This window comes from Notothenia rossii (assembly GCF_949606895.1).
Source record: "Notothenia rossii genome assembly, chromosome: 10".
NCBI classification, from domain to species: Eukaryota; Metazoa; Chordata; class Actinopteri; order Perciformes; family Nototheniidae; genus Notothenia; species Notothenia rossii.
This window is the reverse complement of record NC_136908.1, coordinates 1,505,334-1,531,347: the sequence shown is the minus strand read 5'-3', so window position 1 is coordinate 1,531,347 and position 26,014 is coordinate 1,505,334. Positions and strand designations below refer to the sequence as shown.

The window sequence follows — 26,014 nt, the reverse complement described above, 5'->3', positions numbered from 1 at the left end:
GTTCTTGTTTCTTCTTTCTCAATGATCAGACTTTTGCTCTCGCTGCAGCTTTCTCGTTTGCGCTCCTTCACTTTTTTTTTGAGATTCTGACACAAACGTCCCAGGTGGGCGGGACTTTCATGGGTGCGTCCCCATTGGCTACTCAGTTTTTGATTGACAGCCCAGTCCTCCAGCGATTGTACAGTGCAGGCAGCTGCGGTGCCGGAGCTTCTGTGCGTGGATAGAACACCCACAGAAGAACCAGCATTTCAATTATTATAATACTACAAGTGAAAATATATGTAAGTATTGATCATTTGTGTTGTTTGTGCTGTACTATACGGTCTGTTTCTTTATTGTGTTGAGTGAGAAGTAAAGCTGTGCTTTGAAAGTTAGCTTTTGCTACCTTTAGATCCATAACAATGCAAGCTAAGTAGCCTAACAGTTAGCTACATAGCTAGCAGTGAGTGAGCGTTCAGACACCGGCGCACACACTCAAACGGACTCGTGTGCCTGACTCTACCAACAGGCTTTCATGATTCTGTTTAGATATGCAAGTATCAGCCATGATAGCTTATTTTATTAACACGCTCATTTGATATGAAAATCAATGGTGGCTGAGTTAACTTTGTAGGAAAACCTACCGTCCATGATGCCCCTGAGCTGTGTTTTATTTGTTAACTTCATATTTTTAATTTCCTAAAACATTTATTTTCCTCTCATATTAACAGTGTGGATCATTGAGACAGCGTGGCGTCCAGAGTCTTATCCCGTTTTCCCACTTCCTCTGAGGGGACAGCACGGAGGGGGGGCATGAAGAAAGACCTGCACCAGCTTCATCCACGCGTTGTTGTTATCACTTGCTCACTGTCATTTCATTTGACCAAATGTCTTTACATTTAATAGATTTGATTATTATCCACCTTTTTGTTTTATGTCCTTTTATTTAAAACATTCTTTGAGACTTCTTCTTCTGGTTCAAATTTCAATAAATGTAATTTGTATAATCACTCTTTTGTCTTTATTCTACATGGACATGTTAGAGATTCCATTCAAACCTGTTGATTATTCAGATCTTCCTCAGGCTAGGAATAGTATGTTGAGTTTTTAATGCTAAATGTATATCATTTTCTCACAGGATATAGAATGAGACAACACAGTTTATATGAATGCTTCAGCTCTTCAGACCAACGTAGTGAGATGTGAGCATGGTCCTAATGGTGTTGGTATGCAGCCTAGGTCTGGTCTGTTTAATAAAGCAATATGCCACTTTTATATTGTAGAATTTGTTAAATTCAAGCAGTCTTTAATTGTTTGTCCTAAAAATAGCAATATATGCTTTTGAAGTGTAACATGTCTTTGAAAAGATAACAGTATATAGTTTATATTGTGTATCATCTTTAGCTTGAAAATACATAGATGTGTTTTTTTATCCATAAAATAAATAGACAGACACTTTATCGATCCCAAATTGGAAAATTATTTAACAGCAGCAGTGTGTTCAGGTATTAACATATTTAAAAGAATAAAGTATAAACTACACAACACAAGTATAACGCAAAGCAATCCATAAGAGAAGTCCGATATGTTCATGAAACTCCCCAGGAGGCACAAACACAAACGTGGCTGAGAGGACTCCGGAGTTTGCTGAGTTTGCATGAGTTGCACTGTATGATCTGTGGTGTACTGGGCTGTCACTCAACAACTGAGTAGCCAATGGGGACACACCCCTGAAAGTCCCGCCCACCTGGGATGTTTGTGTCAAAATCTCAAACAAAAAATGAGGGAGCGCAAACGAGAAGAGCTGCAGCGAGAGCAAAAGTCTGATCATTGAGAAAGAAGAAACAAGAACTGCAAACAGTTACATTTATTTTATTTTGCTTGACGCAGTTTATTGTTCTTTTAAACTCATAGTTTAGCTTTATTCTGAGAAAGTGTTGCTTTATCTTTATGATATAAAACTAATCCCATACTAGAGCAGCTAGCACCAGATTTGAATAATAACAGCGCCGGTACTCGCATTTTGGCTGTGAGCTGCGGGCGCCAGATAAGCCAACATCCCCCATTTTCATCACTTACAGCGCCCATCGCACAGGGCAAATGAAACTTGTAACCGGGATGAAAAGGGTGTTACATTTACTTAATTATGAATATTGTTACATCAAGGCCGAAAATTAGGATGAGCACCAACGGTCAAAAATGCTTTTTTCCCTCCCAGAACTGCCAGCGCAGCGCCCCCCCGCCCCGGATTTTGAGCTGTAATGAACACAGAAACTTTCTCAGCAACGTCTCTTTGTGTGTTTCCTGTTTCCTGCAGACGTTCAACTGGTGGAGGTTAAAGAAGAGTTTCCCCCTGAGACCCCGCCACACATGAAAGAGGAACAGGAGGAACTCTGGATCAGTCAGGAGGGAGAGAAGCTTCAAGGGCTGGAGGGGGATGATAACAACAAGTCATCATTCACTCCTGTCCCTGTGAAGAGTGAAGATGATGAAGAGAAACCTCAGTCCTCTCAGCTTCATCAGAGACAAACAGAAGCTGATGGAGAGGACTGTGGAGGACCAGAACCAGCCAAGAACTCAGATCCAGAGACACGTTTACAACCAGAGACTGAGGACAACCCTGGAGACTCTTCTGAACCTGACACAGAGGACAGTGCCGGTTGGAAGGAGACCAGAGACCCTCCGTCAGGTTCAAACTCTCGAGTCCCCGTCAGTGATTCGAGGCGCAGTTCTGCAAAGAAACGCTGTAAATGCTCTCAGTGCGGGAACACATTTACCAAGAAGAGTGATCTGAATCGACACATGCTAATTCACACAGGAGAGAAACCCTTCAGCTGCTCACTGTGCAGTAAAAGGTTTATTCGCAGGTGTCATGTGACGAGACACATGCTAGTTCACACAGGAGAGAAACCCTTCAGCTGCGCACTGTGCAGTAAAAGGTTTATTCGCAGGAGTCATGTGACAAGACACATGGAAGTTCACACCGGAGGGAAACCATTCAGCTGCTCAGTTTGTGGGGAATCTTTTACACAAAGTGAACATTTACAGATTCACTTGAGAGTCCATGAAGAAGTGAAACCCTTCAGCTGCTCTCTGTGTAGCAACAGATATACACAGAGGGGGGAATTACACCTTCACATGCAGGTTCACACCGGAAAGAAACCCCTAGGCCTCCACTGAGAAGTTGAAGATATTTATGCAAATGTATTCTGAACACTTGCAAGTTCACACTGAGGAGAAACCTTTCAGCTGTTCAGATTGTGAGAAATCTTTTAGACGAAGTGAAAGTTCAAAGATTCACATGAGAGTTGGAGGAGAAACGATGTGGCTGCCATGTTGGTGAGCAAGGATTCTCTTGGATTCATGAACTCAGAAACCATCAATGTGTTTTCAAAATGCCAAACGATAAATAAAGTCTAACTTTACTGAATACAAAGGACATCTGGAGAGTATGACATGTATTTGTTACGATAACACTGACAACATGACTTCTACTTGAACTGATGCTCTAAACATCTTGTTATTTACTTAAATGTACTTTTTTTTTAGGCATCTAAAAATAAACCTGCTTTTTATTTTGTATTACTTTACAAATCTTAGATTTAAGAATGAACATATGTCAAAGGAAAACTTTTGTGGTCAATAAAGGAATGAAAGTCAATTAAATAAATAAAACTAATCTTAATTTACCTAATTTTTCCATCGTAGATAGATAAGATGCAAACTACTGTTTTTTGGTCAAGTCAACAGGGTCATGTAGACTACCTTTTGATAATCTGTTGAGTCGAGATGTCAACTAAAGGTTACATTAAGCATTAGTTGACTATCAGTATACTTTTAGTAGGCATTCTCCACTAAGGGTTTGTAGGCATGTGTTAGGGCTATCCAATTCAAGTGAAAAACTGTTGAGAACAGTAGAAAGTCTATAACCTATCAACAGAACACATTCATCCACTAATGAAATGTTTTGCACAACTGATCACGACCTAGTAAAGGACATCTAAACGTAATTGCAGATTAAACAAATAAATTAAAAAATTGAATGTTATGGACAGGTTAATACCTTTTATTAAAATGTGATTATTTCAAAACAATTTTCCTAAAACAGTAACAAGTTTGTTTAAAAGCACAACACATGAACATACATGGAGACACATGGTTATTACTTGATGGTTATTCCAACTGGCTCGTGGGCAACGTATCACTTCATGCTGTGCACCACGAGCCTGTTGCACTTAGAACTCTGCTGTTCCCTGTATATACAAACACAACACTACATTGAGTACAAATCAGGACACACCATGTGTTTTCCTCAACAACAAAAATCACACCCGTCTTGAAATCATAACGCGCCAGTTTACATTAGCTGTTAGCAGACAGTAACAGAGATGCTATTCAGATGCATTACAAGGGATTTGAGTCATCAAAAAAAAAAGGCTGGTTTACAAGAAAATGAACCGCATAGTATGATATTGATATAGTTCATAAAATGTCCAACTACTTATTTTTAACCCCACCTCATGCTCAGAGATTTATTTAAAGTGGCACATGGGTCCTAGAATAAATAACAGATGATTATTTCAACTTTTATCTTGATAAGTGAGAGTGCAGGCCAGTCTACATGAATGCAGGGCGAGGCAGGTTTCTGTCCAAAGGTTCCATGATGGAGTCGATAATGTTTTAAAATATCACTTTGAGTGGTGACATGCTGCATAGTTTACATCTCCATCCCATCTGTGATTCAAAAAATAGAAATGGGTACGTTTACCTGATGCTCAATATATTAGAATGTAAACATAACATCTTGAATTAACCTCTGAAGCAACAACTTTAGTCTGACACACTCAAGGGCTTACCTGATTTGGACCTGAAGTCGATAGCAGGAGGCAACATGTCTTCAAGAGGAGGTGGGACTGTTTTCTGGTGAGGCAAATAAAATAACAAAATAGTTACATGATGACAATGTGTGATAACCCTGTGGGTTCATCATTAGAGAGGGTGTGTCTGTGCTGTATTGATTGCAGTAACTCAGGGCACCTGGGCAACCCGGTATCACGGCAAGACGTGAACATGTGACGATTTACCATGCTGGGAGACGTGAAGATGTCACGATTTCGTCCCTTCAAACGTGACAGTTACACGGTATTGTTAACCCATGTTAACCAGTGGAGATATACCCAGAAATGCCAAGCAAATGCTACCCTGACGGTCGGTTGTTATTGTCAATATTAATATAATAATGATTTATTTTTTAATAGTCACACTCGATTACGCCTATTTTCTTGTTGCCCCAGCTGGTCGACACCTCTTCTAGCAGAAACAAAGGCTACATTAATGTATTAAATCGATGTTAATCCATGCGTGTGGATCATAGGTGTGGATGCGGAATTAACGGACGTGACGTTGTGCAATTGCGTTGCCAGGCAACAGCTTCGGTTCATGTTGATTTACAAACTCTTCAACTACAACCGTAGTTATATTTAAAAACATGTTAGAAGGCCTCACGAAATACTTTAATGCAAATTAAAATGTAAATGTGAAGGAATGTGTGTATAACAAAATACACCTTTCATAAACGAAACCGGAAACAGACATAGGCAAGATGCTCTGCTCGATGATTGGATGGTTTAGCCCCAATGCATGCTGGGATTTGGTGTTTATGTGATGTGAAATCTGAAAACGTTTTTTAAAAATAAAAAAATCTATTTATAGAGCCCTGCTGAGAAGACTTCTAGACAAACATCCGAACAAACAGCCGAATTAGTGTTGATACTGCAAGGAGACGTATTGTGTGAAAAGAAATGTAAGATGTTGTTTAATTGATGATATGTTTATGATCCACGTCACGTTTTCAGTTTTGGCGGCAGTTCCTCATGTTTGTCTAGAAGTCTTCTCTTCAGGGCTCTATAAATAGAGAACTACGGCAGATATGTAATATGTAATGCAGCCGAACCGTGTATTACAATGCCGTTATGTGATGACTTTCAAAGAGAAAAGCAAGAACACTCGGAATAAAGTATTATTTTATTTTTAAAAAATGTTTTGGGATTTCACATCGCATAAACACCATTTCCCAACGTGCATTGCGGCTAAACCATCCAAATCGCCGAGCTGAGGATCTTGCCTACGTCTGTTTCCGGTATTTGTTTATGACGATGTGATGTGAGATGTGAGACTGGGTTGGAGAATTGCACAGGGGAAAATAACGTATCTATGCTACCATTTTAGATGCGGATTTTGTTTACACTTTAAATTGACGGGGAAGGGGGTAGCAATAAAGATAACACCATTACACAGTTACACAACATAACAGAAATAATATCGATAGCAGCGTCCCTAACAACCACCTTGGTAACAATGAAAACATTGTATGGACACAATTCCCTGAAGTAATATTCGCAATAACTAGCTAACTAAAGATCATGTGCATCCACTGCACACATAATCTGAAATAACAACTCATATTTCTCGCATCAAATGACATCAAAACACATTTTAATGGCCAAACTAACCTTAAAACAGGCATTTTCCACCGAGAATAAAACGAAGGTCGGCCATGTTTTTTTTTTTCTGCATGGAGAAATTTGAAGATCACGTGACATAGACGCCAGCCTTTGGAAGTGAATGGTGAAAAAAAATGTAGGGATCTTACAATTTCAGAGGCGTTTTTGTAGAAATACTACGTCCTACGTTGTGGAACGTAGTTATTACACGTTTAGATGTGAGACTGGGTTGGCTTATCAGGCACCCGCAGCTCACAGCCAAAATGCGAGCGAGCGAGGGAGAGAGAGAAGGGCGCACCGGTACAGGCACTGTTGTTATTAGAATCTGGTGCTAGCTGCTCTAACGGATATAAGAAGTAGATGTTTCTACAATAATGTGGAGGGAAAGTCCTCTCCAGTCAGACTGAGAGGCTCAGTGAGGTAAAGGACTCTCAGTGTTTAGATAGTTCACTTTAGTCTAAGTTATCTCAGTGGGTCTCAAACGTTTTGATCATAATTTATGTAAACAAATATTTCCAAGGCACTCCTTTATAATTATTGGGATAAACAGGTTTGAAATCATTCCAATGTATACTATAGGACAGTAAACCAAAAATATCATTTAAAGTTGGAGAGATACAAAAATATGCATAAATAAATAAATGTTAACTGGGTAAAATAAGATATGAATGAACAACAAAAATAAGTTACATTTATTTTTCATTTGCTATGGTAGGTTATTGGTTATGTTCATACACTTATTTGATTAATAAAATGTAAACCGATCTTTTTCATATGGGTGTTTAGAGTTGTAGGCTACCCCCTGGATCTAGTAGTAATTCTGCTCAAAGTGCACCAGATTGAAGCATTTTACTTTAAAATGGTCAAAAAAAATTCCCCCCGGACCCCCCTAGAGGATGTGACTTCCGTCCCCCATTCCATTGTGTGTTCCTTGGATACTCTATTGATCTTTATATTTTCTATTGTACCGATTGTCTGGCTGGGGCGCCAGCTCAAATCTCGCCTAGGGCTGCAAATCGTCTAGAGCCGGCCCTGCCTGAATGCATCTTAACTGAAGAGAGCTAACGTTAATCTATGCTCTTTTTCTGCTCTTAAAGGTTGGGTATGTAAGTTTGAGAAATCACCTCGAGTGCGCTAGAATTTGAAAATACACGACCGGATAAAATCTTCCACTTCCTTACAGAGCCCCTCCTCCAACACACACGAACGCGCACATGACCAATGAGGGCACGAGATAAGTTTGTGCACAGATGGAAGGCTGACAGGCAGGTAGGCCATCCAGTTACTTTAGCCGGCTCAGATGATTGGTCGTGCTTTTTACAGAACCACAGCTTCCACAGAGCACTTTTTTTAATGGATTTTTTGTCAAAGCACTTCAGATATTCATTGCTATCGGGATGTTAAGAGAATTCCATGGAATATAACAAAAAGTGTATCTAGAGCCGGTTTCTCAAACTTACCTACCCCACCTTTAAGCATTATTTGTTTCTGCTTTCAAGCATTAGGATTTCTTATAAATCATAAGTTTGGGCTTCTGACAGAAGAGTAAGGTGGTGATTCTATCTATACAACCAGATGTGACACTGTGTTGCAATGAGCATCAGTTTTAGCACTGTCCTTATTTCATTATTTGTGTTAATCCTTGATAGATTTGCACAGGGTTTGCATCTACGGCAAGTTGACATGCTTCAAGATGGCATTGCAAAGAGCTCAGCAACACTTTCCATGATGTCAAAGAAACTCAGAAGAATCTGTGTAAAAAGCCTGGGAAAGCACCAAAAGAAAAAGAAGCAGAAAGTCGGTGGAGTTAATGTGCTTGTTCACGTGGATGAGAGCAAGTTCTGCCACAAACGCAAGGTCATTTAATTTAAATGTGCAATACACTAAATGTGTTACATTTTCAATAACCTGAAAGAGCTGACATCATTATGTGAATCATCATTTAGGATAGATATAGAGAGTGGGTGGGAGGGGAGAGTCAGGATGTTAAAGCTTTCAATCAGTGAACAAAAAAACGGTTTCATTATGATGTCATCATGCCACTGTAATTGGACAATGGTGATCCACCCCCCCCCCACCCCCCCTATTCCCCTGCCAAGGATGTCCTATTTACAATCTACAGGAAGTGAAGAAGCCAAAGTTCAGTACAATGTGAAAGCATAGGGAAAACATATCAAACTGCTCTGAGAACAGTTTCTTGATGTTAAATAAAAGATGAAAGTGGTGCCTTCCTATCACCAAGCATCCTCTCCAGTTATAGTGCCATATTTATTATGTTAAGGAAGATGTGAATTCTTTGGCCTTTTGTAAGTGTGTGAGGTGGTTTCCAACCAAAAGATAACAACACATATGTCACTTATACACAGGGGAAACACTTTGCACTCATTGGCATGTTATTGTATTTGTTTAAGCTAAAGAGGGTTTATTGACGGAAGCGTAATGCACACACATGAGAAATAAATGTTTTCTGTTTTTCTTAATTAACAAGATTATTATCTCAGAATTCCAGTTGTTCTCGTGAAAAACCTTTTTTCCTCAAGTGAATGGGGAGGCTGTGGCGCAGTGGGTAGCACGTTGGTGTTTGGATCAGGTTCAAACCCCACTGCAGTCAGCATGTCGTTGTGTCCCTGAGACACTTCACCCCAAATTGCTCCTGTGGGGATTGTCCACAGTACTGAGTATGGGTCTAAACAAGTAACATGTCGTGTAATGAATGCATTAGGCTTCTGTATTTATCTTATATATTAGTGTAACTAACTAACTCAAACATTACATACATAATGAATAAATAACTAAATATTCACACAAAGCCAGGGTCAACACTAAATTGAATTGCATTGCAGTGTCACAAGATTTGGTAATTGTTTTCAATCAATTTGAGTCAAGATGTTCTGGTTCCTCATGTGGTCATAGTGACACAAATAAAAGCACAAATTCATGAACTGTCGAGGAGAAAAAATACAACCTTCGGGTTAGACCTTGAGAAGATTATCCCTTTCCAGCAAATCATTTTGTAAGCATGTTTACTGTGTTATAAGGAATTTAAAACAGATTTAGATGAAAAGGTAAATACACCTGAATAACAATAGATTGATTAAACATAAAGTCAAGAGATTAATTTTGTAATAATGTTCACACTGTTTTTTGGTAGTATGGAAGAGGAAGCTTTGGTAACACCTGGAGAAGAAAGAGATCGTGGGTGTTTGATATACTCGAGATCAAAGCTGCAAGCAGACGTCCCATTCTTCGCCTTGTAAAGAGAAGAAACAAGGAGACCCTTGTTCCCATCATCAAGAAGCATGTCAAGCCTCAAAGTCTTGTGAGTGATGAGTGGAGAGCATTGGCCAGTCTTTCCCAGGAGGGCTACAGGCATGTCAGGGTCAACCACAGCCAGAATTATGTTGATCCTCAAACAGGACTACATACACAAAACATTGAGAGACTATGGCAGACATACAAGAGGGAAGTTTGGCGTATGCAGGGGAATCGTTCTGAGAAAACCTTAAAAAAACATCTGTCCTTCATAGAGTGGACCTACTGGTTAGCAAGAACATATAAACGTGGTGTACTTGGAAGACTTATCAAGGACATAAGGGATGGTAACCACAGATCAGTTTAGGACCTTTCTGTAGCCTAATTACGGTGGTGTACTGATGGAGCTGCACACCCTGGTAATTGGCTGGGGGTAGATCCACACATTGGGCCCAAAGGCTCTTTGCTGACGCCCAAAGACGTCCTGAACACAGCAAAATAAAAGGAGAAGAGAAAATACAGGCAGAGGGCAGGGTCTCTGTAGATACAGACACCATCACACACTTGTAGTGGATCATATATATATTTAAATATTGATACATTGTTTTTTAGGAAATTCCTACATATTATACCTTTAACGGCTGACCTTGGCTTAAGGGTAGATCAATAATGTAATGTTCTTCTGTTGGTCGAGTTTCGTTGTTTATTTTATTTAGTTATTAAACTGTAAAAATCTGCAGTGCAGTGATTTATTTCCGTTTGCCTGGCATTGACTACCAGCTGGTAGATAATGTGTTTCAAACTGTATTTGGACCATTTCAGAACTGTTCAGTGGTTTTACTTGTAGTATATTCTTAAAATAAAAAAGCGTTCTTTCTCTGATATGCTGCCTTTAGTGTTTGTTCTACTGTGCTTTATAGCCTGGTGTTGCCTTCAGTTATCCAGTGCTCGTGATATCATGAGTGGAAAACATTTCACTTTATTCCCATGTCTGTTGCATATCATTAGTGGGTGAATGTGTTCTGTTGATAGGTTATAGACTTTCTACTGTTCTCAACTGTTTTTCACTTGAATTGGATAGTCCTAACACATGCCTATAAACGCTTAGTGGAGAATGCATACTAAAAGTATTCTGATAGTCAACTCTAGTTGACGATCAACAGATCGTCAACTAAACTTTAGTTGCTTATCTGTTGATTGTCAACTAATGCTTAATGTAACCTTTAGTTGACATCTTGACTCTCAACAGATTACCAACAGATAGTCGACATGACCCTGTTGACTTTCAACTGACAGATTGATTTTGAGTAGTTGATTGTCAATTTTGAAGATGTTGACACAATCTACAGATAGTAAGGTTGAATAGCGGTTGATAAGCTGTTTGAATGGTGCGGTTGAATGTCAACTGATACATGTCAACTGATGCACTGTTGACAGATGGATTATTAAAATAAAGTGTTACTGGAAAATACTTGTGTGCTTTGGAGCTACATGCTGTAATGTCAAAGTACCTGTTGTGCCTTGTGGCCACTGGAGGGCAGCAGAGGAGCAAGTCAGAGCGACGATGAGTTGTGAATGAAAAGAAACATGAGACACAAAGCAACAAGTCTCCCTGAAATGAATACATTATGTTTTATACGATATACCCACACAAGCTTATGGTCTGTTTTTCCTAATGTTAATCTTCATTTTGCACAAGCTGGGAATTATTTGTGGTAATGTGGTGTCTCAATGAAATGTTTACAAAGCTTTAGTGTGATGGGCAGCTTGGTCTTCACGTGCTAGAAAGTGTTTTAAAAACAGACCATTATCCCTCCCGACCAACATCTTCTGGAGATTGTAAAGAACATTTATTTTGGTCTGGCAATGTTTAGCACTGCCAACATTTGATTTAATATCATTTACTCCTTGTCAAAAATGTAGAGAAGGTTTAGTACGACATCTCCAGGTGAGCAGGTAGTCTGTTTGTGCTCATGTTCAGGTGTGGTTGTGTTTAGTGTTGCCAAGTTCAGTTGACCATCATATATTAGGCCAACAGTGAAAACACCCTCTCTGATGCATATGTGGTAACTGTGGCTGGGGTCCCCTTTAAATAGCTGACAACACCAACTCCTGTTGAGGGGATGGAGGAACCTGTGGACCCTCAATCTCAATCCAAAGTTGTTTTGCAGATGTTGGGGCTTCCCTTCACGAGGACAATAACAGAGGCATTCATGAGCAAATAGAAAGCAGCTTTATTTCACTAATATACATGTTAACATGTCAATGTTCAGCAGCTGTCAACGGTAACAGGGTGAACTTACTTTACACTATGTCATGGTGGGTTTCCCCTCCTCAGATGGGCAGGTATGGTCCACTAGGTCTCAATGCCTGCTAACTGTGAGGGACACAAAGAGAACAAAAGCATGCGCTACTCAAAGCACAACTTCTACAAAAGGATCACAGTGAGAGTTAGTTTGCTCACCCTTTTAAAGTGTCACATGGTGCAGTCCCTACACTGAAAGCAGACAAGGTTCCCCCAGAGGGGGAGGAGCCTGTAACACAAACACTTAGTCAATTATATTGCCCACAATCTGCACACAAGAAAACTATTGACCGAAAATAAAAATAAAAAAGCACTAAAGGACAGTAGACTTTTAAAAAACAAACGCAACATAATAGTTGCTCAAACACCAATTCAATATAGCATTAGAGAAGGTTAAAAATCAGGCTTTGACAGAGTAATAGATCCTCCTGGCTCCATCCAGGAGGGGGAACGCTCATACTCAGCTCTATGGATTAAACACAAAAACAGATGTTATCAAGAATAATAAGAGCTAGAAGAAAGTGAACAAACGACTATTGCCATTTCCCCGGGTTGCTCGGCTGGTTATGAGCACTTCTACACTCTGCGAAACACGTACAAGTTGCTTCAAAACTATTACAACTTGGACTCGGAGTAAAACACCAAATTAAAAACACATTGCTTGTAACAGACCTGGGGCCTCATTTATAAACAGTGCGTTCGCTCAAAAGATGGCGCCAGTTACTGCGCACTGTTTGCGATTTATAAAAAACTAACTTGACGGGGAAATGTGCGGTCCTCCACCAGGGGCAGACTGGCCATCTGTAGAATCTGGAGAACCACAGAACGGCCGGTCCTCAAGGGCCGTTGTCGGCCAGCCCTTTAAAAAAACGGTGTTTAACGTCATAATTTAAGTTGCGCTTATGGCCAACAGAGGGCGACAGCGGCCGCTAATGCAGTTGTGTGGTTCTTATCTGTCAAATAATCACACACGAAGAAGAAAAAAGACCGGCCACACGAAGAGAAGGGATTACCCTGCTGAAAAAACCAGCATAGACCAGTTTAAGATGGTTGCTGGTTTTAGCTGGTCAGCTAAACCAGCATAGCCCAGCATGGATGTCATGCTGGTCTATGCTGGTTTTAGCTGGTAGTTAAGCTGGTCTATGCTGGTGAAGCTGGTATTTATGCTAGTCTACCAGCAGTCTTGCTGGTGAAACTCAAACAGACACATTGACAGACAGACAAAGAGGGCGGGACACGGGGGAACGGCAAGACGGCAGTCGTTGAAACAAATCAAATCAAGTTTTATTTATACAACACATTTAAAAGCTATTTTTGGTTGAGCCAAAGTGCTGTACATGTAATAAAAACACATTAATACAATCACAATAAAAGACAATAATTCACAACAGAAATATAAAAAACAAAAACACAGGGAATAGTCAGATGTCGTGCTCCGCTCTGACTAGAAGGCCAGGGAGAAGAAGTGAGTCTTTAGTGAGGATTTAAAAACTCCTAGTGTCTGGGCCGACCTCACATGCGGGGCAGACTATTCCAGAGCCTAGGGCCAGCTGCTGCGAAGGCTCGGTGCCCTCGGGTTTTGAGCCTGTTCTTGGGCACTATCAGCAGCAGCTGGTCAGCCGACCTTAAGGCTCTGTCTGGGGTGTAGCGATGGAGGAGTTCGGATATATAGGCCGGAGCCAGCTCATTTAGGGCTTTGAAAACAAATAAAAGGATTTTAAAATCAATTCGGAGCTGAATTGGAAGCCAGTGTAGTGAGGCCAGAATTTGGGTGATGTGGTCATGCTTTTTGTGGCCAGTCAGAAGACGTGCAGCTGCGTTTTGGACTAGCAGCCTGCAGGCGTCTAATTGACGCCTGGTCCATACCCACATACAGAGCGTTGCAGTAATCCAGTCATGAAACAAAGGCATTAATAACCCTTTCTAGGTCTTTAAAAGATCAAAATGACTTGGCCAATAGTCTTATTTAAAAAAAAAAAGCAGGTCTTGACTACGGTGCTGACCTGCTTGTCGAATTTAAAAGTCCTAGTAAAGGTCACTCCAAGGTTCATGACAGAGGGGAGGATGTTTTCATTGAGGGAGCCCAGAATATCAACCGGAGAGGCTGGAGGTTGGGGTCCAAAAAAGATGACCTCAGTCTTGCTCTCGTTGAGGTTGAGGAAGTTTTTGCTCAGCCAGGATTTAATCTCTATCAAGCAGTCCATCAACTGCTGTAGTGAGTGTTTGACATGTGCTTTGAGAGGCAGATAGATCTGTACATCGTCGGCGTAACAATGGAAGGGGATGTTGTGTTTTGTGAGAATTGAACCTAGGGGCAGTATGTACAGTAAAAAGAGGATGGGGCCCAGGATAGAGCCTTGTGGAACCCCACAGGTAAGAGGGGCTTTGGCAGAGGAGAAGGCACCTAACTGCACAGAGAAGCTACGGTCTGTCAGGTAGGACCTGAACCATGCAAGGGCAGAGACTGTGATGCCTGCGGACTGTTCAAGCCGTGACAACAGGATGCTATGGTCCACAGTGTCGAAGGCAGCTGTCAGGTCTAACAGCACCAGGACAGCTGGGCTACCTGAGTCGGCGGCTCGGAGCAGATCATTAAAAACTCTTAAAAGGGCTGTTTCAGTGCTGTGCATGGGTTTGAAGCCAGACTGAAACTTTTCATGAATGCCATGCATGGTTAAGAAAGACTGCAGCTGGACATAGACTACTCGCTCCAGGGCTTTAGATAAAAAAAAGGTAGCTGGGAGATGGGCCTAAAATTTGCGAGAATGGAGGGGTCGAGATTTTTCTTTTTAAGTAGTGGTTGGACCACGGCATGTTTGAAGGCAGCTGGGACACATCCTGAGCTAAGAGAGGTGTTTATAATAAAATACTTGCTCCAACTGATTTGAAAACATCTCTGAGAAAGCGAGAGGGAATGCTGTCTGAGGTGCAGTTTGTCGGCCGCAGGTGCTTGACTACATCCGAGAGAGAAGAGAGGGATACAGGCTCAAAGTGGTCAAGGACAGCAGGGCACAGAAAAGGAGCAGGATCTGGGGTAGCATTAGTGTGGGCTAGCCAAACCCCTCGATTCCACCGGGTCCGTCTGCGTCGAGTCTAGCTTTTGTAGTCGGCCTCTCAGAATGGTTAGCATTTCTTTGTCTCTTAACATTCCTATAATCATTTGTTTTTTTATTGTTGGTATTGTTTTGTTCTTTATTTTTGTTGTGAGAATCACTTTGCAATTGTGTAAGTGCTATATAAATAGTTAGACTAATATTATTGTTGTTACCATCATTAATATTATTAACAATGTTTTCTTTGTTTTCTTTATTTATCGCTGCAGAAAGGATCATGCCAGCCCAAATCAAACACCTGATCAAGAACTTGTGAATCTTCAGGCAGAAAAGATGAAGACACCTTTTCAATATTCCAGTTTCCTGTACATGGAACCATGCCTGTCCTCTGTTCCACATGTCTTCATTCAGTTCTGGACCCCATGACTCTGTTCCACATGTCTTCATTCAGTTCTGGATCCTCTGACTCTGTTCTACATGTCTTCATTCAGTTATGGACCCCATGACTCTGTTCCACATGTCTTCAGTCAGTTCTGGACCCCATGACTCTGTTCCACGTGTCTTCAGTCAGTTCTGGATCCTCTGACTCTGTTCCACATGTCTTCAGTCAGTTCTGGACCCCATGACTCTGTTCCACATGTCTTCAGTCAGTTCTGGACCCCATGACTCTGTTCCACGTGTCTTCAGTCAGTTCTGGACCTGGCTGGTTTAGCTGGTTTAGCTGGTGCACCAGCTAAACCAGCTAAACCAGCTAAACCAGCCATCCTGGCCAGCTAAAGTGTCCAACACCCCTCTCAACCAGCCAGGCTTAAGGGTAAGTTAACGTAACGTTATCTTACAAGTTGAGAGAGTTATGTTTTGTTTAAAATTGTCAATGTAATGTCATTAGATGTTTTGTGTTGAACATGAAGTTAGCTAACTGTAGCTCACCAAAGGTTAGCATGTTAAGCTGTACTTTGTGTGGCAGCTAGCTTAATACAAAGAGGATGCTTTTGCTTCATTGTAAACTTTTCTTACAAATGTGTGTTAATCTACCTGAAATTGTAGGGACAGGTTTTTTCTACTCAATGATACAGACCATTGTTGAGGAGATGAACAACATACTGCAAATGAGTTGGGTCCGACATATACTTTGAGTAATGTTAGTTTGCTGCTAACAAATGAAACATTATCAGATGAGGACATCACTAAAGTCTGTGAGTGGATTTGATCTGTTCTTTGCTTGTCGTACAGGGCCTATGTACACACTGTATTGGATAGTAGAGATCTACTGGAACCTAACACCAGAGACAGAGAGAGGAAGGTACGACGGAGTATTAGGGCCACACTTAGAAAAAAAAAACAGAGATTTCGAGAATAAAGTCGTAATAATACGAGAATAAAGTCGTAATAATACGAGAATAAAGTAATAATTACGAGATTAAAGTCGTAGTTTCATAAGTGACTTGAGAAACGGACTTGGAGGAGATTGTCTCCTTTCTGCAGGAGGAAACGGCTGGTTCTGACCAACTACATTACATTACATTACATTTAGCTGAGGCTTTTATCCAAAGCGACTTACAATAAGTGCGAACGTTGAAGAAAACAGAATCATATAAGTACATCAGGTTTCATAGAGCTAAAACATTTCAAGTGCTACTCAACTGGCTTTAGATAAGCCAGTCCTTTATGGGCTGCACATAACTGGTGCGCATGCGCCAAAAAAAGAGCACCGGGTCATTTGAAAAAAGGCGCATTTGCATACCAACATTGAGAGAGAGAGAGGGAGAGAGAGAAGGGAGAAGAGAAAAGAGAGGAGAGAGAGAAGAGAGGAGAGAGAAGAGAGGAGAGAGAGAAGAGAAGAGAGGAGAGAGAAAGATATAGAGTTGCATATGAACTCAGGGCCGGCCCGTATAGCACTGGCGTTATAACTTTTCGCCTAGGGCGCCAGATCTGGGGAGGCGCTGCGCTGGCATCTCTGGGAGGGAAAACATACTTTTGACCGTTGGTGCTCATCCTAATTTTCGGCCTTGATGTAACAATATTCATAATTAAGTAAATGTAACACCCTTTTCACCCCGGTTACACGTTTCATTTGCCCTGTACGATGGGCGCTGTAAGTGATGAAAATGGGGGATGTTGGCTTATCTGGCACCCGCAGCTCACAGCCAAAGTGCGAGTGAGCGTGGGAGAGAGGGAGGGTGCACCGGTATCAGCGCTGTTGTTATTAGCATCTGGTGCTAGCTGCTCTAACGGATATAAGAAGATGTGTCTGCAATAATGTGGAGGGAGGGTCCTCTCCAGTCAGACTGAGAGGCTGATAACTACAGCTCAGTGAGGTGAAGGACTCTGAGGGTTTAGATGGTTCACTTTAGTCTAAGTTCAAACGGTTTGGCACTCCTTTATAATTATTGGGATAAACAGGTTTTAAATCATTCCAATGTATACTGTAGGACAGTAACCAAAAATATCCTTTAAAACTGGAGGGATACAAAAAAAATGCATAAATAAATAAATGTTAAGGTAAAATAAGATATGAATGAACAACACAAATGAAATAAGTTACATTCATTTGTTATTGGCTATGGTAGGTTATTGGTTATGTTCACTGCATGTGTGTTCTGTGTTCACCTCGTGTTCAGTGCCGTGTGTCTGGCAAATAAAGTCAAGACCCCCTCAAAAGTTACGGTTTATTTCATTTTAAGGATGAGCACCAAGCAACATCTCCAGGGCAAAAAAGTGATGTGCACCCCTGGTTATTAGTATATAAGTGCTTTGTTAGTAATTCTATCTCTGGAAGTGGAGTCCAAAGAGATGAGTTTTCAGTCTGAAGAAGATGTGTAAGCTTTCTGCTGTCCTGATTTCAATGGGAGCTCATTCCGACTCCACTACAAGGCTATCGGTCGACTCCTTCTGGATCCAAAGCCTTGATTACAAGTCTCATGGTTTCTTGTGAAACAGCGAGTCCCCTCTGAACAGCTCGTAGAGGTAACCAACGATAGCCTCGTAGTCGGCCAGAACCAGCCATGTCCTCCTGCAGGAAGGAGACAATCTGCTCCAAGTCCGTTTGGATCTTTCTTCAAAATAATAGACATCGTTTCTGGCACAACCTTTTCAAAGTTCTAATACTTCTGATAATCTGATGCTGATTCAAAAGATGAAGTATTTAGTTATTTGAGAAACCTAAACTAAAGCACTGCTTCACAAGATGCTCCACAGTCCTCATGTCAGTGCAGGACGCTGCTGCTGTCTCCTTCTCCAGTCACTTATGAAACTACCACTCTATTCTCGAAATCTCTCCGTTTATTTCTTCCTAAGTGTGGCCCTAATACTCCGTCGTAGGGAGGAGATGATATGCAGCAAAAGGCCCAGCCGGATGGTTGCTGCTCTGTGTGGAACGTGTTCTATCAGGTAAAGCACTTTGGGACCCAGTTATTTATGGGATTGAGTTTGAATTTAGCCTTTGGAATGTCATTTCCAACAGTGCATTGTAAAGACTGAAAAAACAGGCTCAGGTTAAAGCTTGACATGATTTGGTATTTTACTTAAGAAGATGTTTGTCCTCCGATGTTCTCTTATTTCCTCATCTTTCTTTCAGGTGTAACATCTACCAATGGTGACAGAGACCTCCTCCACCTCTTTGCTGTCCTACTAGTCAACCCTTCTGATCAGAGCCTCTCCTACATAGCGGTAAGTGGTTTTGCAGTTCAGTGTACGTTAATTTAGCAACTTAATAATAAACCCTATATTAATAGTGATTTTATTAAAACTATGATTTGTAATCTTTTTGATTCCAATTACAATAATCTTTTTGTTATAATTGTAAAACACATCTTAACATCCATCAGCAATCAATAAAAGAAATCATCCAACACTAAATAGAAGAAATCTGGACCTATTTCTTTTGATACAGCAGCGTGTTTAGGGACTGCTCATTGATGTCATCAAGAGCCATCGAGTCTAGCTTTTGTAGTCGGCCTCTCAGAATGGTTAGCATTTCTTTGTCTCTTAACATTCCTATAATCATTTGTTTTTTATTGTTGGTATTGTTTTGTTCTTTATTTTTGTTGTGAGAATCACTTTGCAATTGTGTAAGTGCTATATAAATAGTTAGACTAATATTATTGTTGTTACCATCATTAATATTATTAACAATGTTTCCTTTGTTTTCTTTATTTATCGCTGCAGAAAGGATCATGCCAGCCCAAATCAAACACCTGACCAAGAACTTGTGAATCTTCAGGCAGAAAAGATGAAGACACCTGTTCAAAGTTCCAGTTTCCTGTACATGGAACCATGCCTGTCCTCTGTCCCACATGTCTTCATTCAGTCCTGGATCCTCTGACTCTGTTCCACATGTCTTCAGTCAGTTCTGGACCCCATGACTCTGTTCCACATGTCTTCAGTCAGTTCTGGACCCTCTGACTCTGTTCCAAATGTCTTCAGTCAGTTCTGGACCCCATGACTCTGTTCCACATGTCTTCATTCAGTTCTGGATCCTCTGACTCTGTTCCACATGTCTTCAGTCAGTTATGGACCCTCTGACTCTGTTCCACATGTCTTCAGTCAGTTCTGGACCCTCTGACTCTGTTCCACATGTCTTCAGTCAGTTCTGGACCCTATGACTCTGTTCCACATGTCTTCATTCAGTTCTGGATCCTCTGACTCTGTTCCACAAGTCTTCAGTCAGTTCTGGACCCTCTGACTCTGTTCCACATGTCTTCAGTCAGTTCTGGACCCTCTGACTCTGTTCCACATGTCTTCATTCAGTTCTGGACCCCATGACTCTGTTCCACATGTCTTCATTCAGTTCTGGATCCTCTGACTCTGTTCCACATGTCTTCAGTCAGTTCTGGACCCTCTGACTCTGTTCCACATGTCTTCAGTCAGTTCTGGACCCTCTGACTCTGTTCCACATGTCTTCATTCAGTTCTGGACCCCATGACTCTGTTCCACATGTCTTCAGTCAGTTCTGGACCCTCTGACTCTGTTCCACATGTCTTCAGTCAGTTCTGGACCCCATGACTCTGTTCCACATGTCTTCATTCAGTTCTGGACCCTCTGACTCTGTTCCACATGTCTTCAGTCAGTTCTGGACCCTATGACTCTGTTCCACATGTCTTCATTCAGTTCTGGACCCTCTGACTCTGTTCCACATGTCTTCATTCAGTTCTGGATCCTCTGACTCTGTTCCACATGTCTTCATTCAGTTCTGGACCTTCTGACTCTGTTCCACATGTCTTCAGTCAGTTCTGGACCCTATGACTCTGTTCCACATGTCTTCATTCAGTTATGGACCCTCTGACTCTGTTCCACATGTCTTCATTCAGTTCTGGACCCTCTGACTCTGTTCCACATGTCTTCATTCAGTTCTGGATCCTCTGACTCTGTTCCACATGTCTTCAGTCAGTTCTGGACCCATGACTCTGTTCCACATGTCTTCAGTCAGTTCTGGACCCTCTGACTCTGTTCCACATGTCTTCATTCAGTTCTGGATCCTCTGACTCTGTTCCACATGTCTTCATTCAGTTCTGGACCCTCTGACTCTGTTCCACATGTCTTCAGTCAGTTCTGGACCCTCTGACTCTGTTCCACATGTCTTCAGTCAGTTCTGGATCCTCTGACTCTGTTCCACATGTCTTCAGTCAGTTCTGGACCCCATGACTCTGTTCCACATGTCTTCATTCAGTTCTGGATCCTCTGACTCTGTTCCACATGTCTTCATTCAGTTCTGGACCCTATGACTCTGTTCCACATGTCTTCATTCAGTTCTGGACCCTCTGACTCTGTTCCACATGTCTTCAGTCAGTTCTGGACCCCATGACTCTGTTCCACATGTCTTCATTCAGTTCTGGATCCTCTGACTGTGTTCCACATGTCTTCATTCAGTTCTGGACCCTATGACTCTGTTCCACATGTCTTCATTCAGTTCTGGACCCTCTGACTCTGTTCCACATGTCTTCAGTCAGTTCTGGACCCTATGACTCTGTTCCACATGTCTTCAGTCAGTTCTGGATCCTCTGACTCTGTTCCACATGTCTTCAGTCAGTTCTGGACCCCATGACTCTGTTCCACATGTCTTCATTCAGTTCTGGATCCTCTGACTCTGTTCCACATGTCTTCAGTCAGTTCTGGACCCTATGACTCTGTTCCACATGTCTTCAGTCAGTTCTGGACCCATGACTCTGTTCCACATGTCTTCAGTCAGTTCTGGACCCATGACTCTGTTCCACATGTCTTCAGTCAGTTCTGGACCCATGACTCTGTTCCACATGTCTTCAGTCAGTTCTGGACCCCATGACTCTGTTCCACATGTCTTCAGTCAGTTCTGGACCCATGACTCTGTTCCACATGTCTTCAGTCAGTTCTGGACCCATGACTCTGTTCCACATGTCTTCAGTCAGTTCTGGACCCCATGACTCTGTTCCACATGTCTTCAGTCAGTTCTGGACCCCATGACTCTGTTCCACATGTCTTCAGTCAGTTCTGGACCCCATGACTCTGTTCCACATGTCTTCAGTCAGTTCTGGACCCATGACTCTGTTCCACATGTCTTCATTCAGTTCTGGACCCATGACTCTGTTCCACATGTCTTCAGTCAGTTCTGGACCCATGACTCTGTTCCACATGTCTTCAGTCAGTTCTGGACCCCATGACTCTGTTCCACATGTCTTCAGTCAGTTCTGGACCCCATGACTCTGTTCCACATGTCTTCAGTCAGTTCTGGACCCTCTGACTCTGTTCCACATGTCTTCATTCAGTTCTGGACCCATGACTATGTTCCACATGTCTTCAGTCAGTTCTGGACTTTATGACTGTTCCACATGTCTTCAGTCAGTTCTGGACTTTATGACTCTGTTCCACATGTCTTCAGTCAGTTCTGGACCCCATGACTCTGTTCCACATGTCTTCAGTCAGTTCTGGACCCCATGACTCTGTTCCACATGTCTTCAGTCAGTTCTGGACCCTATGACTCTGTTCCACATGTCTTCAGTCAGTTCTGGATCCTCTGACTCTGTTCCACATGTCTTCAGTCAGTTCTGGACCCCATGACTCTGTTCCACATGTCTTCATTCAGTTCTGGATCCTCTGACTCTGTTCCACATGTCTTCAGTCAGTTCTGGACCCTATGACTCTGTTCCACATGTCTTCAGTCAGTTCTGGACCCATGACTCTGTTCCACATGTCTTCAGTCAGTTCTGGACCCATGACTCTGTTCCACATGTCTTCAGTCAGTTCTGGACCCATGACTCTGTTCCACATGTCTTCAGTCAGTTCTGGACCCCATGACTCTGTTCCACATGTCTTCAGTCAGTTCTGGACCCATGACTCTGTTCCACATGTCTTCAGTCAGTTCTGGACCCATGACTCTGTTCCACATGTCTTCAGTCAGTTCTGGACCCCATGACTCTGTTCCACATGTCTTCAGTCAGTTCTGGACCCCATGACTCTGTTCCACATGTCTTCAGTCAGTTCTGGACCCCATGACTCTGTTCCACATGTCTTCAGTCAGTTCTGGACCCATGACTCTGTTCCACATGTCTTCATTCAGTTCTGGACCCATGACTCTGTTCCACATGTCTTCAGTCAGTTCTGGACCCATGACTCTGTTCCACATGTCTTCAGTCAGTTCTGGACCCCATGACTCTGTTCCACATGTCTTCAGTCAGTTCTGGACCCCATGACTCTGTTCCACATGTCTTCAGTCAGTTCTGGACCCTCTGACTCTGTTCCACATGTCTTCATTCAGTTCTGGACCCATGACTATGTTCCACATGTCTTCAGTCAGTTCTGGACTTTATGACTGTTCCACATGTCTTCAGTCAGTTCTGGACTTTATGACTCTGTTCCACATGTCTTCAGTCAGTTCTGGACCCCATGACTCTGTTCCACATGTCTTCAGTCAGTTCTGGACCCCATGACTCTGTTCCACATGTCTTCAGTCAGTTCTGGATCCTCTGACTCTGTTTCACATGTCTTCACTCAGTTCTGGACCCCATGACTCTGTTCCACATGTCTTCATTCAGTTCTGGATCCTCTGACTCTGTTCCACATGTCTTCACTCAGTTCTGGACCCCATGACTCTGTTCCACATGTCTTCAGTCAGTTCTGGATCCTCTGACTCTGTTCCACATGTCTTCAGTCAGTTCTGGACCCCATGACTCTGTTCCACATGTCTTCAGTCAGTCCTGGACCCTCTGACTCTGTTCCACATGTCTTCAGTCAGTTCTGGCCCCTCTGACTCTGTTCCACATGTCTTCATTCAGTTCTGGACCCATGACTCTGTTCCACATGTCTTCAGTCAGTTCTGGACCCCATGACTCTGTTCCACATGTCTTCAGTCAGTTCTGGACCCCATGACTCTGTTCCACATGTCTTCAGTCAGTTCTGGACCCATGACTCTGTTCCACATGTCTTCAGTCAGTTCTGGATCCTCTGACTCTGTTCCACATGTCTTCACTCAGTTCTGGACCCCATGACTCTGTTCCACATGTCTTCAGTCAGTTCTGGACCCCATGACTCTGTTCCACATGTCTTCAGTCAGTTCTGGATCCCATGACTCTGTTCCACATGTCTTCAGTCAGTTCTGGACCCCATGACTCTGTTCCACATGTCTTCACTCAGTTCTGGACCCCATGACTCTGTTCCACATGTCTTCAGTCAGTTCTGGATCCTCTGACTCTGTTCCACATGTCTTCAGTCAGTTCTGGACCCCATGACTCTGTTCCACATGTCTTCAGTCAGTTCTGGATCCTCTGACTCTGTTCCACATGTCTTCACTCAGTTCTGGACCCCATGACTCTGTTCCACATGTCTTCAGTCAGTTCTGGATCCTCTGACTCTGTTCCACATGTCTTCAGTCAGTTCTGGACCTCATGACTCTGTTCCACATGTCTTCAGTCAGTTCTGGACCCCATGACTCTGTTCCACATGTCTTCAGTCAGTTCTGGACCCCATGACTCTGTTCCACATGTCTTCAGTCAGTTCTGGACCCATGACTCTGTTCCACATGTCTTCAGTCAGTTCTGGACCCTCTGACTCTGTTCCACATGTCTTCAGTCAGTTCTGGACCCATGACTCTGTTCCACATGTCTTCAGTCAGTTCTGGACCCCATGACTCTGTTCCACATGTCTTCAGTCAGTTCTGGACCCTCTGACTCTGTTCCACATGTCTTCAGTCAGTTCTGGACCCAATGACTCTGTTCCACATGTCTTCAGTCAGTTCTGGACCCCATGACTCTGTTCCACATGTCTTCAGTCAGTTCTGGACCCATGACTCTGTTCCACATGTCTTCAGTCAGTTCTGGACCCATGACTCTGTTCCACATGTCTTCAGTCAGTTCTGGACCCCATGACTCTGTTCCACATGTCTTCATTCAGTTCTGGACCCATGACTATGTTCCACATGTCTTCATTCAGTTCTGGACCCATGACTATGTTCCACATGTCTTCAGTCAGTTCTGGACCCCATGACTCTGTTCCACATGTCTTCATTCAGTTCTGGATCCTCTGACCCTGTTTCACATGTCTTCAGTCAGTTCTGGACCCCATGACTCTGTTCCACATGTCTTCAGTCAGTTCTGGACCCATGACTCTGTTCCACATGTCTTCAGTCAGTTCTGGACCCCATGACTCTGTTCCACATGTCTTCAGTCAGTTCTGGACCCATGACTCTGTTCCACATGTCTTCAGTCAGTTCTGGACCCTATGACTCTGTTCCACATGTCTTCAGTCAGTTCTGGACCCCATGACTCTGTTCCAGATGTCTTCATTCAGTTCTGGACCCCATGACTCTGTTCCACATGTCTTCAGTCAGTTCTGGACCCTCTGACTCTGTTCCACATGTCTTCAGTCAGTTCTGGACCCCATGACTCTGTTCCACATGTCTTCATTCAGTTCTGGACCCCATGACTCTGTTCCACATGTCTTCAGTCAGTTCTGGACCCCATGACTCTGTTCCACATGTCTTCAGTCAGTTCTGGACCCATGACTCTGTTCCACATGTCTTCAGTCAGTTCTGGACCCATGACTCTGTTCCACATGTCTTCAGTCAGTTCTGGACCCATGACTCTGTTCCACATGTCTTCAGTCAGTTCTGGACCCCATGACTCTGTTCCACATGTCTTCAGTCAGTTCTGGACCCATGACTCTGTTCCACATGTCTTCAGTCAGTTCTGAACCCATGACTCTGTTCCACATGTCTTCAGTCAGTTCTGGACCCATGACTCTGTTCCACATGTCTTCAGTCAGTTCTGGACCCCATGACTCTGTTCCACATGTCTTCATTCAGTTCTGGACCCCATGACTCTGTTCCACATGTCTTCAGTCAGTTCTGGACCCCATGACTCTGTTCCACATGTCTTCAGTCAGTTCTGGACCCATGACTCTGTTCCACATGTCTTCAGTCAGTTCTGGACCCATGACTCTGTTCCACATGTCTTCAGTCAGTTCTGGACCCATGACTCTGTTCCACATGTCTTCAGTCAGTTCTGGACCCCATGACTCTGTTCCACATGTCTTCAGTCAGTTCTGGACCCATGACTCTGTTCCACATGTCTTCAGTCAGTTCTGGACCCTCTGACTCTGTTCCACATGTCTTCAGTCAGTTCTGGACCCATGACTCTGTTCCACATGTCTTCAGTCAGTTCTGGACCCATGACTCTGTTCCACATGTCTTCAGTCAGTTCTGGACCCCATGACTCTGTTCCACATGTCTTCAGTCAGTTCTGGACCCATGACTCTGTTCCACATGTCTTCAGTCAGTTCTGAACCCTATGACTCGGACACTAGTTCTACCAAGGCTCATTAGAGGTAAGAGCGTTAGGAGAGGAGTGGAGTTATCTTTGTATTTAGGCTGCAAGTCGTCAAAGGTGATCAGATGCTAATAATGATCCGATTCATTTGATATTGATTGTCTGCTAAAACCGAATCCTGATCCGATT

At 42.6% G+C, this 26,014-nt stretch overlaps 2 protein-coding genes and 2 long non-coding RNA genes across 5 annotated transcripts in view; 2 read left to right on the top strand and 2 right to left on the bottom strand.

Annotated features, from left to right (window-relative positions):
* The window catches only part of LOC307022910 (uncharacterized protein), a 153,231-nt gene extending 149,672 nt beyond the window's left edge, over nt 1–3,559 (top strand). For both annotated transcript variants that reach the window (XM_079655837.1, XM_079655836.1), the window contains exon 2: nt 2,297–3,559. In XM_079655837.1, coding sequence (XP_079511963.1) covers nt 2,297–3,159 — 863 coding nt within the window. In that variant the 3' untranslated portion in view covers nt 3,160–3,559. The remainder of the gene's footprint in view (nt 1–2,296) is intronic.
* LOC307022903 (major histocompatibility complex class I-related gene protein-like) overlaps nt 1–26,014 on the bottom strand; it is a 218,634-nt gene that overhangs the window by 36,254 nt on the left and 156,366 nt on the right. The window lies entirely within an intron of this gene.
* Nucleotides 3,649–5,279, bottom strand: LOC307022921. The gene is made up of 3 exons (XR_013803522.1): nt 5,064–5,279; nt 4,836–4,899; nt 3,649–4,713 (listed from the first exon to the last, which is right to left on the bottom strand). It is a non-coding gene; the product is annotated as an uncharacterized lncRNA (long non-coding RNA).
* Nucleotides 16,915–19,392, top strand: LOC307022920. Its single transcript, XR_013803521.1, has 3 exons — nt 16,915–18,482; nt 18,670–18,761; nt 19,260–19,392. It is a non-coding gene; the product is annotated as an uncharacterized lncRNA (long non-coding RNA).